General features: G+C 50.6%; 1 protein-coding gene across 1 annotated transcript; it reads left to right on the forward strand.

Annotated features, from left to right (window-relative positions):
* The first annotated feature begins 3,516 nt into the window (after nt 1-3,516).
* Nucleotides 3,517-9,685, forward strand: MRPL58 (mitochondrial ribosomal protein L58). The gene is made up of 6 exons (XM_016132568.2): nt 3,517-3,728; nt 6,373-6,409; nt 8,176-8,235; nt 8,761-8,843; nt 8,930-9,099; nt 9,360-9,685. Exons 1-6 carry the CDS (start codon nt 3,543-3,545, stop codon nt 9,442-9,444), a joined length of 621 nt encoding a protein of 206 aa, XP_015988054.2. The 5' UTR covers nt 3,517-3,542; the 3' UTR covers nt 9,445-9,685.
* Nucleotides 9,686-11,955: the final 2,270 nt, after the last annotated feature.

Consider the following 11,955-nt stretch of genomic DNA (forward strand, 5'->3'; position numbering starts at 1 on the left):
GAAATGGCCTCAGAGCCATGGACCTGTCTCTATGGCTCGACTTTGCAGTTCCCTCCCAACCCACAGCTGCTGACAGCACAAATAACTTCAGAAGCCAAAGGAAGTGCTCCTGAGTCTTTTGAGATCAGTTTGTTGCTACCCCCTCCACTCGCCCATTTTCAGACAGAAAATTCAGCCGGCTCTGTGGATCCCGATCCCATGTGGAAAATCTTCCCAAGTCTCCCCTGGGAGGAAGGCTCAGGGACCTTTCCCCAACACCCTCCCCCACATTCCTGAAGGAGCCAGAAGCTACTTCCCTTGGACCCAGAAAGTGAGGACAGTGTGGTCTGGGGAGCCCAGAGCCGGGCCCCAAATTGGTGGTATCTGCTTTTTACATCAGCTGAACAGCATGGGGGTTTTACATGCACAGCACACAAATGGTTGTTAGGGTTTCTTGTCCAGTTGTGACCTGAGTGCAGTGGGATGGAGAGCATGTTGTAGGTGTGACACCCAAGGAGCAAAGGAAGTTGTGGCCTATCCGTCCCTCACCTTTTGAATTGCCCTATGGATATATGTTTTCCTGCCCCTTCTTCCTTCCCACACAATTTGTCCTTACTTGGCCACCTCCCCAAGGTCTCCCCTTTGCCTCTCCCCTCCCCCAGACTGGACAACCTTCTCCATCCCAAGACCAAGCACTCTGTGGTAAGAGGAATTGGTCCCCTCCCGCCTCTGCTCCAGAGAAAAGACCTGCCTCTGCTCTCCCTGCAAACCCTGGACTGAAAGCCTAGGGGTGTTTTCAGGAAACAAGGTAAAGGAAGCTCTTTCCAAGAAGGGGGCAGCTTTGCCCACTCATGCCAGAGGCATGCTCTGTACTGCCTGCCTAGCCCCTCGGGAAAAGGAAAGGTCTGGAACAGAGCTAGTCAATTTCCCACCCCAGCGCTGCAGAGAAAAAAAGATAAAAACTATTGGAGCTCTGAAAATAAAAGCAAGTTCCAGCATCCCTCGTACCCAGCATCCCTCAGTAGCAGCTAACTTGTTACCTGCTGACAGGCAGCTACGGAAATCTCTATTTTACTGATGGCGATCCTGAGGCTTAAAGGTTAAATTAGTAATTCAAAATCACATAGAGACATTTGAACCCAGACCTGACCCAATTCCATTATGCAGTACTGCATGTTCCCTGGCTCCACGTAATGTTGAGTTTTAAGAGCCAGTCTGGCCCAAGGCATTTAAGAAAGGAAAATCCTGTGGACTCCCACGTGGGAGGGGTACTCCAAAGCACAGGCCATACCTAGAGAAGGGCCAGTGCCTGTAAGCTCAGCTACCAGGAAAGGTTTGGGGAGTCTTTTATCTCTTCTTCCCCACTTTCTTCTTGCCGCTTCTTGAAGCACTGTCTCAGCCTATGGAAGACCAAGGAGAGGGAGAAGGCTGGCTTCAGCTTCAGTGCCCACCTTTTGAAGGGAACAGGTGGCACCTCTCTTCTTCCCAGAAGGGCCTCTATTCTGGATGGTTCACACGGCATCGAGTGGAAGGAGCTTGACAGCTGCTCTCCTCTCCACCCCAGGATAGTTTGTCTCATTCTCTCTACGCCCTTCCTCTCCCAGAATCCAGGGCACCAGATGGCCCGAGCAGGCTGTGTTTATTTGAGGCCATGGAAACCTGCAGCTTCCTCTCCTATCATTCTGGGTCAGGTACAGGCCTGGAGCCCTGCCTCACAGCAATTAGGCCACAGAATGGTGCTGACTTTATTATTCATAATCCCAGAAATGTCCACCTGGGTGAGTCCCTGGCTTTGCTCCCTCGAGCAGCTTATTTCCAGTCACCATGGAGACACCTGTTTCCTCTGAGGTCTTGGGACTAAGACAGGGAGGGACCCAGGAGACGTCCCTTCCAACCTAGAGCCCAAGGCATATGTCGGTTGCCAATCCCTTTGTAGTCTGGGTTTCCGAATCCAGTGCCTGGGAAGCGGTTAATTTCCTCCTAAAGACTTTGCCTGTATCGATGAGGATAAGACAGTAAAGCCTTGATTTGATGACAACATTCCCAGCGGCATATTTTTCTAGGTAATTATACTTTTCTTAAAAATTGAACTCATTATGAAACAACCACTAATGTTAGTAATAATTACTACCATTCTTTAAGCTGTTTTCATTTACCACACAGCCTTTCGACAAAGTAACTTAACCAACATTTAGCTGTTTCTAAACACTGTTGTTCTACTTTGAACCTTTCCTGGAGTTAGAACTTCTCAGTTTTGCAGTTCATGTTTTAACAGCCCTGTAAAAAGGCTCTGTTTAGCCTGTCTGTGGCTGAGTCTCTACCTACCTCCTCAGCCTCCCCTATCTCCTGAGAAACTATCATAATGCTCTGCAAAACTGCTATTTCCCCCACAAAGGCGGTAGGGGTGGTCCACTTTTTAAAACATTTCTTTTTCTACCTGCCTGCCTCTCCTCTCATCTGGCATTTGTCCTGTAGAGCTTTCACACACGTAATCAGTGGGGATTTGCTTATCGGCAGCCGCCTGAATACTAAAATTCAGCTCTAGTGGAGCTCAACTTCTAAAAACACATTCCCAAAGAATTCATTTCATCAATATGTGGATGAAAAAAAAAAGGGGGGGGGGGGAGTCGTATGGAAAGTAACCTCACAGGTCATGGTGGGTGGCCTATGACTTCTTTAGTGAAAGGTTTTAAGCCAGCCCTGTGCATTGTTCTTATGCCTTTAGGTTAACACACCTTTGAAATACCAGCAGTAATACCCCTGGAACGGGTATTAACCTGCAAGAGAGCATATAATCTTGTTAACTATCCTATAATCCAATCCCACTTTGCTTTCTCCAAGCTTCCTTAAATCCCCTCCTTAACTTTGAATGCATAAAAGAAGCTGCAAAACTTAGAGAGGCATTTTAGATCTTGCTCCAAAGCACATGTCATCAGTTTGGTTCAAATAAACTCTTACAAAAGTTCTCTGAAGGTTCTGACGATTTCTACTTTGACAAATATTTGAGTACTTCTGTGTGCCAGGTTCTGGGTACTGGGAATCCTGCCGTGAGCCAGTGCCCCTCCTGGAGCTTATTACATTACATCCTGGGTGGGAGACAAGCACTAAACTAGAAAAATAAGATTGCGTTTTGTGAACGAAAAATAACAATGAAGTAGAGCAGGGTAGAGGGGATGGAGTTGAACCAGGGCAGGCAGGCCAGGACTGGCCTCATTGATGGTGTTAGAATGGCACGGAGAGCAGAGTCTGAAAACGAGAGAAGTGGGGTTTCTGGGGGGCACGAAATCCAGGGGTTCTTTCACCAGAAGGCCCCCTAGAGATATGGTTTCTGGCCAACGTCTTCCCCACCACTGCAGCGGACTTCGGAGAACAAACCAGGACTCCTCCAGGTGGCCGCTGAAGGGCCTCTTAACCGGCGCCGCCGGAGAGCCACTCCTGGAGACAAGCTCGCCGCCTAACCCCCGCCGACGTTAAAAGTCGCGCGGAACCAAAGTCCAGAGGGAAACGCGGCCTCACGGACCGCAGTAGGAAACGCCCCCCGGAAGCGACCTCGAAACTCAAACATGGCGGTCGCCGGGTACCTTCGCTGCGGCCTAAGCCGAGCCAGAGCCTGGCTGCACCCGCCGCCCGCGCACTACCCTCTCCGGGATCTGCACAAGCAGGTAGACGGGACGGAGTTTCAGAGCATCTACAGTCTGGACAAGCTCTACCCAGAGTCGCGGGGCTTGGACACCGCCTGGAGGGTCCCGGTGAGCCGGGAGGGTCGGTCGGAAGGGGCGTTCCCACGCCTCGACTGGGTGACGTCAGAAAGCCAGGGCCCCATTGGCTAGGCGCGCGGCTAATCGTAGGGGCCGCCGCGGGAGGAAGCTGGTTGTCCGAGCAACCGGAGTCTGGGCCCATGGGGCGAGTCTCGGCTCCCACGGTGGCCCAAGGGGTGCCGGCTCCCGGAGAGCACGCTGGGTATGCTTCCTACGGTGCCACCAGCCAGCTTTTCCGCATTTGCTTCCCGGCCCTCAGGCTCAGATTCTTGTCCCAGCGGAAAATGTGGCCATTCCCGTTCTGCGGAGTGGATAGTAAAGGCAGGAGGCTGCCACGTGGTTTACTCCCCTCTCGAATCCTTTGGAAAGTTACACTGTCCTTAGCCTCTAGTGACCCCAGCATGCCTGAGGAAACAGGGCTTCTCGTTCGTTTCCTCAGGATGCATTTAAAGAGAGTCCGCTGTGCGCAGGCTCTGCATCAGGTCCCTCAGCAGAAGAGATAGGACCCAGCCAATTCTGTTGTATCCACCTGCAGGGCTGGCAGAGAACGTTCACTGATTCATTAACTCATTCAGCAAACTTCTATTGAAAGCATGCTTTGTGCATGGGGACAGACAGAGTAGTGAACAAAACACAAAAATCTGAATGCTCGTGGAGGCTGACTTCTAATGGGCGGAGACAGGCACTAAGTAAAATACGTAGTACAGAGTTTGTGAGATGGTGATCAATAATTTGGAGAAAATAAATCCCGGAAGGAAGAAAAGTGCTAAGGTAGGGAGTAGGGTTGCCGTTTTAAACACGATGGCCTAGGAGGGCCTCTGAGGTGACATTTGAGTAAAGACCTGGAAGAAGCAAGGCAGAGAGCCATGAAATAGTGGAAAGATGAGCATCCCCGCAGAGGGAACCAGCAGGTACAACAACCTCAAAGCAATTGCAAGCTCCACTTCTCCAAGGAACAACAAGCAGACCAGTGTGGCTGAGCAGAGGAGTCGGGAGATGAAGCTAAAGAAGAGAGCAGTGTGCAGAGGCCTGTTTATAGGGCTTACAGGCTTTTAGCTGTACTCAGAATGCGATGGGGACCTACTGGAGGGTTTGAGACGGAGGAGTGAAGGATCCAACTTGGTTTCATAAGGATCACTTTAATAGAGCCTTATAAAGAATAGACTGTAGAATGGCAAGAGCAGGAAGATCAGTTAGGAGACTGCAGTAACACAGGGAAGAGATAAGCAGGGTGAGAGCAATAGGAATCATGAGGATTGGTCAGGTTCTAGATACAGTCTGAAGGAAAAGCCTCTAGGGTTTGCTAATAGATTTTCTTTGAGAAATGAGAATAAGAGAGGAATTGAAGTCTGGGGCCTTGAGCAGTGGAGTGGAAGGATTGAGTTGCCATTAAGTGAGATTGGAAAGCGACAATAACATTCATTTGTTTGTTCTTTCATTCAGCAAAAAATTTATTGTGCACTTACTGTGTCAGGCCCTGTTTCAGGCATTGCAGATCCAACTTCTGTTCTAGTAGAAGGAGAAAATAGTAAACACATAAAGAAAGCAGCTCAGGTAGTGAGAAGTCATGAGGAGATCAGGGTGCTGGCATAGTGATGAGGTGCTACTTCAGATTGTTAGTGAGGGAAGTCCTCTGGGAGGAGGTTTGAGGTTTGCAGCATCCATCAGGCGACTGAGAGGAGACATCGAATAGAAAGCAGTTGGCTATATGGGTCTGAAATCGAAGAAAGAGGTTTGAGTTTGAGCCAGAAAGTTGAGAGTCACCAACATGGATGATATTTTCATCAATATAGATAGACGAAATGTTCTAGGGAAAGAGTATGATAGAGAAGAGAGGATTCCAGGGCCATGGCAGTGTTTGAATGTTACAAAGAGTAAGCGAAGGAGAGTGAGAAGGTCCTAGGGAGGTAAGAAGAAAGATGAGAGGATAGTTCAGAAGGAAGGGGAGGAACGTGCCTCAGGGAGGGCATGGTCCATGGTCTTCAGTGCTGGGGAGAGGTGGAGTAAGATGAGGATTCCACCCCCAAGTAATTCTAAGATGAAAAGGGTTGAAGGGGGAGTGGCACAGATGAGGGTACTTTGAGCTTGGATGGCCAGAAGAGCCTCAGAGGGGCAGTGTTTGTCCTGGGCCTGTGGACATGAGGACCTAAGGCTGAAGGCCATTGCTGGAGGAGCAGCATGGGAGAGACGTGGAGGTGAGAACCTTGGAGTGAGTAGTTCAGGTTGACTCAAAGCAGACAGCCTCCTGGGTGAGCAGAAGGAACAAGGTGGCCTAACAGGTTTGTTGCTCCGTGTTGGCAGAGGATGTTCCTTTCGGAGTCTCCCTGATGCCTGATGTACTCCGGTGCCTTCCCTCCCTTCCAGGAGCCAGGCCTCTGATGTGCCCGACACTAGCTAAAATGGGGGCAGAGAAGGCTTGAGAGGTCGCCTCCATTTTCCTGGAAGAGTGTTTCTCAGGTGGCACCTCTGGAGTCAGCAAGCTCTTTCTGTCATCTGATGTGATTTTGCTGGGGATCTGAATATAGTTGTGTGACCTTTGCTTCGTGGTTTTATATAATTTCTTTGGTTGCCCTGGACCAGTTAGGAGTCACCCAGCAGGTAATATCTGATTGACCCTGTGTATGTTACATTACAGGGCAATGCAAAGCAAGCCAGCAATGACATTCCTCTAGGTAAGTAATTTTGTTTTACAAAAAAAATCAGCCATTTCCCCCACTCCTCACACATTCCTTCCAGATCGCTTCAGCTTAACAAAAGTAGTGAAACTGCCCTTGAGTGTGCAAAAGTGGAGTCTTTTCAGCATGGTATAGAATAATAAAAAAAATGATGCTGCAGCCACTCTGTGCAGTGCACAGCACACTTGGAAAGCTCTTGCTGGTCTTGTCACCCAGAATAATCTTTACAATAGATGAATTAATTGTCTTTGGAAGACAGTAAGGTGCAGGAGAATATGTGTAGTAAGTGCCATTTGTGCCTTATGTGTACATCTGAAATATGTATGCTTCTGTCTGTGTACATAGATCTGAAAGGACCTGCAAGGAATTGGATATGAGGACTGCCTTGGAGAGCAGAGAGGAAGGGGCAGACTGGTGGGGACCTCTCCCTGTAAACCGTTTGCATAACTTTAGGGTTGTGCACCCAGTAAGCTTACGGCGAGGCCTGAGAGGCGCGGCCTGGGAAGAAACAACCAGCCCTTTGCAGATTCAGGGTTTGCAATGTCCACACATGGAGAAAGAAAGAGAGTACCAAGGTGCTGGCTCCCCGTGGCCCTTGCTCAGGGTGACACTGCAACAGAGGCCAGGTGATGGCAACACAAGAGGGAGGACACGTGTGGCCCACAGCTGATTTGATAGCCTGCAGCTGAGCCCTGAGGCGTGCATGTGCCTGGAGGAGGCAGAAGGCCTATCCCGTCGGAACGGGAGGCCAAGAAACTGTCCAATGGCAGCCTCCAGGGGAGACAGGGAGGCAAGTGGGAGATGCGCAGCTCTGGGAGGGTCACAGCTGCTTCTTCCAAGACAGACTCGGCTGCAGTGCAAGCCAGGCCCAGGTGGCCTACATGGACACAGGCTAGGCTGGCGACATCGTGGCGGCACCGGCCCCTACAGCACCGCGTGCATCCGTTGCCTGTTCAGAAAAAGAAAAAAAAAACAAGTTAATTTGTCAAAAGGAGGAAAGCCTCTGAGGAACAGCCCCGACATGGGTCACCGCTGCCCGCGGAGGCCCGCTCTCTGCCACCCGGACCGTGTGCAGCCTTATCCACACGACGGTTTCCCACTTCCCCGCCTGCCTCAGGCACACTGAGGCTGCTTTTCACAGATTATGTGAAGATGGAAGGAAGAAACCTCATTTTACAGATCCCAGGCAGACACATAGAACTGAGACCGAGAGTAGCAGTGGGACATGGCTAAGATCACAGTGGCTGTGCCAGTGTTAGAAGCAAGGCCTCCCAGCTCCAAGTCGAGCGCTCATTTATCCCATGGATGTTCTTGAACGCTGACCGAGCACTAGGCATTGGGGGCCGGTGTTTTAGACCCACACCTGCCTTGTTGGACCTTATAGTCTATCGTAATCCACAACCACTGTGTTTTGAAATATAACATTAAACTAAGTGTGTCCCTTCAGTTAAGTTTTTTGCTTTAAAACAAACAGCAAAAAGCTCGGGCCGCTGGATCTGGCAGAATATACCGGTCCAGAAGCAGACAACCCGGGTCATAATTTTATATCCTGTGTGACCTTGGGAAAATCACTTACTCTTGATTTTAGTTTTGACATCCGTCAATAATCTCTTACTCCACTAATCTGAATGTCATGTTTATTCACATAAAAGCCATTGAAAGAGAGAGATGTGTAATAGGGACAGTTGTGTTGATAGTAAATTAAGTTTGCACGTTCTGCCACGGGATAATCATTTATTTTTGTTGTTTGTCCCATTTTATAGATCGCTTAACAATATCTTACTGTCGGAGCAGTGGTCCTGGAGGCCAGAATGTTAACAAAGGTACAGGGCACCTTGTCCTTTTCTTTCACTTTAAAACTTAGTCGGAAGGTGGACTGGAGGATTCTGTGTTCACAGTCATGTGGAATAAAGGAATTTTACTTAAGCAGAAGCTTAAATACCACCAGTTATAATAATCCTCTTTATTCTTTTGAATGTGGTCTCATTCTCAGACTCAGCTGTGGGTTGCTAGGACTGGGATGGGCTTGTGGGTTTAACAAAGGGGAATCACAGCGTGAGTTGGCAGCCAGCTCCAGGAACGGGTTTCCTTGATGCTTGTGGAACCCGTCCCCTCATTCTTTCCAGAACCCAATAAATGGTAAGAGAAACACTGGGCGTTTAGCTTCCGGAAGTGTATTTTTGTCCAGAAGGGCCTCACAATCTTTGCAGGCGCCTTCCATGGCCACCTGAGTAACCCCAGGCTGATGCAGGTTGGGTGTGTCCCCTCCGTTTGTTTCAAGACGTTCACCCGGGTGCTGAGCTCACCCACTCTCGGTGACCCGTGCTCCCTTGTCCCTTTCTTCACAGTGAATTCCAAGGCCGAGGTCAGGTTCCACTTGGCAAGTGCCGACTGGATCGCAGAGCCTGTGCGGCAGAAGATGGCCGTGACGGTAAGCGCTGCCCCTCTCCCCTTGACCCCTCAGTCACTTTTAACCTTTGCTCCGTAGAACTCCAGTTTTGCTTTTATACCCTGCAGCATAAAAATAAGATCAACAGGTCAGGGGAGCTGATACTTACCTCCGAATGCAGCCGCTATCAGCTCCGAAATCTGGCAGATTGTCTACAGAAAATTCGAGATATGATTGCAGAGGCCAGCCAGCCAGCCAGGGAGCCATCCAAAGAAGATGCTGTACTACAGAGAATCAGGTACCCGCAGACCCCCCAAGCACCCTCCAACTGAGTCCTATGGACAGGGGGCTGCACAGGGAGGGAAGGGGGCGGGGCCAGCCCCCTCCCAGCAGACAGGTGGGGAGCCTGGGAAGTGGCGAAGGACCACCTGAGCGGAGCTCTGTGCCGGCGCCCGCTCGCTTGGCCGCGTGCAGTCTGCGGAGCCGCCAGTTCTGCCTGCTGCTGTGAAAAGCCCCCACTGGGCTTCTGGGCCTAACCGAGGTCTTTTCTGTTTTCAGGATAGAAAACATGAATCGGGAAAGACTGAGAAAAAAGAGAATAAATTCTGCCATAAAGACAAGCAGGAGGGTAGACGTGGACTGACGTTATCCCCCAGGGCTGGCAGAGACCTTCCTCAGGGCGCCGGGCGCTGCTGGGACAGCTTTACCACCTCAGGAAATGGAAAACCTGCGTGAGCACGGTTGTCTCTAACTGCGGGGCCATCCAGAGAACGAGGCCTGCAGGCACCACTTACAGAGGTCTTCATGCATGTCTCAAACCTTAACTATCCTTTTAATGTATTAGCTACAATAAAATTCTAAAGGCAGTAGGCATCCCTTCTTCAGAATGCTTCAGAACAGAATTCCTTCCTTTTCTCTCAGGTTTGAAATCTGCATAACAATTGCTGGTTGGCACTGACTACTTGTCACAGCAGGGCTGGGGGCGGACAGGACTGAGCCTGGTGTCTGCCCTCAAGGAGCGCAGTCAGGTAGAAGGGCTGGGACAGGTGAGGGGGCAGTCGAGCTGGGCCTCTGCAAGGGGCCTCTATAATTATAATTATAGAATTATAATCAGCAGAGAGGGGAGGAGGATATGCCGGTTGACGGGCCAGGACGGATAAAGGAGACCGAAGAAAAGGCTGGTGAGGAAGCCGTCTGAATTTGTGCAGGGAGAGCGTGAGAGATCCGTCTGGAGAGGGAGATGGAAGCTCACTGTGGAGATTCTTGAATTCAAGTTAAGGAGTTTTGATTTTAAGATACGTAGGCAGTAGGGAACCACTTGAGGGGGAAGTAATATCACGTGTTAGTTGCTGTCGCAAGCTGTGGGGTTACGGATGAGACTGAGTCGGAACTGGAAAAAGGGTCATTGTCGTTCTGTGGGTATGGGAAGCAGCCGCGCCAGCATAACAGCAGGTTATCCTGGCATGTACGAATGTCATAGAATGTTCTGTTTTGATCTAGTTCACTCATTTGACAAATACTGCACTGCGGTGCTCTAGAGGCAAGAAGTTGGAGTGCATACACTTTATGTGAGCACGAATGGCATGTGAGGGGAAAAAGGGGAAAAAGTCATTGATAGATGACTCTCGCAATGAAACGCGAAAGATGTGGCAGGCACAGTCCCTGTCCTTAAGGGACTCGGCACCTAGGAGGGAACAAGGAAGCGCCACATTCCTTAGTTCATTAAGCATTGGGGGAGTCCCAGGGAACCAGCAATGAGCAGAGGTCTGTCTTCCAGAGAATTGACATTCCATCAGCTGAGAAGAAAAATGGATTCCTGTTTGGTAACATGACCTAAAATGTGGTAAATAACATTAGAAAGGTCTAAATAGATTGCTGGAGGCAGAGAAACAACTAGTTCCAGCTGGAGGGTCAGAGAAGATGTATTTGAGGTGCCTGAAGGATGGGAGGGACTGGCCATGTAAGCAAGGTAAGAGCTTGTCACTTGGAGCCTCCAGTGTGGCCTAGGGCAGGTGAACAATGGTTCTGAGGAAAAGGGCTCTGAGGCCAGACTGCCCGTCAGCCCCCGCCCTCCACTGCCCCATTTCAAGGGCCTGGGGCAAACTATTAAGCCTCTCAGTACCTCTGTCCCTGTCAGTAAACTAGGGCTGACGTTATCAGCACCTGCTCCCTAGGGTTGTGACATTTAAATGAATAAGCGGTAAATGGCACCAAGCTTGTGCTCCAGGAATGGTGGCCATGATTGATAGTCCAGTTTGGCGGGAACCCAAGAAATGAGGGGCTGTGGAGACCCGTCTGCCACACTGAGTAGGAGCGAGGGGGTCAAGAAAGCCCTTCGATGTGACAGCCAAGACAGCTTCTACCCCTACAGAGGCTGTCGGGGGAAGATGAATCTGACTGTGAACGGGTGAGGAAAGACCGAAGAGAAGTGAGCTCGGTTTGGTGGACCGACCCCACCGAGCAGTCAGGCGCCCAATCCTGGCGCTAGAGCAGTGGACATGGATAGAGAAAATAGCAGATGCGAATGGGTTTGAGGGACAGGAAATTGGCTCGCGTGGAGCGGAAGCAGGTGTGTGCAAGGAGTGGCGCTGTGCGTGGATGATCAGGATGGTTCTGCCTGCAAGGAGTTGGCTTTGTGGGGCCTGCGGGGCACCGTCTAGGCAGCGATGCCCAGAGAGGGGATCAAGCCCTCGAGCTGGGAAGTGGGGCCGCAGCTGGGAGAGGCAGGATGGAGGGGGACAAGTTGAGTCTTGGGAATAGACGGGGGTGGGTGAGGCAGAACCAAGGGAGGCTCGGGGTTAGGTGGAGGCAGCAGGAAGCCAGAGAGGGCATCCCTGTGGGTTGGCCCTGAGCAAGGTGCTGGGCCCCCTCAGGCCCTCAGGGTAGCATGTGAAGGGACCTGGAAAACCATCCCAGACCCTGGAGGGGAGGGAGTGGTCCAGAGAAACAGGCTGGGGGACAGAGAGTAGAACACAGAGGTAGGACTCGCCTAAAAAAAAGCCGAAGGCAAAATAATGAACACGGGTGAATCTCAGACAGTGTTGAGCGAAAGGCCAGACTACCGAAAAGTGTGATTCCGTCGTAGGTAGTTCAAAACAAGGAAAAACGGTTTTACGGTAACAAAAGTACTGAGGGTAGGTGGCGACTGACTGGG

Source organism: Rousettus aegyptiacus, unplaced genomic scaffold (genome assembly GCF_014176215.1).
Source record: "Rousettus aegyptiacus isolate mRouAeg1 unplaced genomic scaffold, mRouAeg1.p scaffold_m13_p_6, whole genome shotgun sequence".
NCBI lineage: Eukaryota > Metazoa > Chordata > Mammalia > Chiroptera > Pteropodidae > Rousettus > Rousettus aegyptiacus.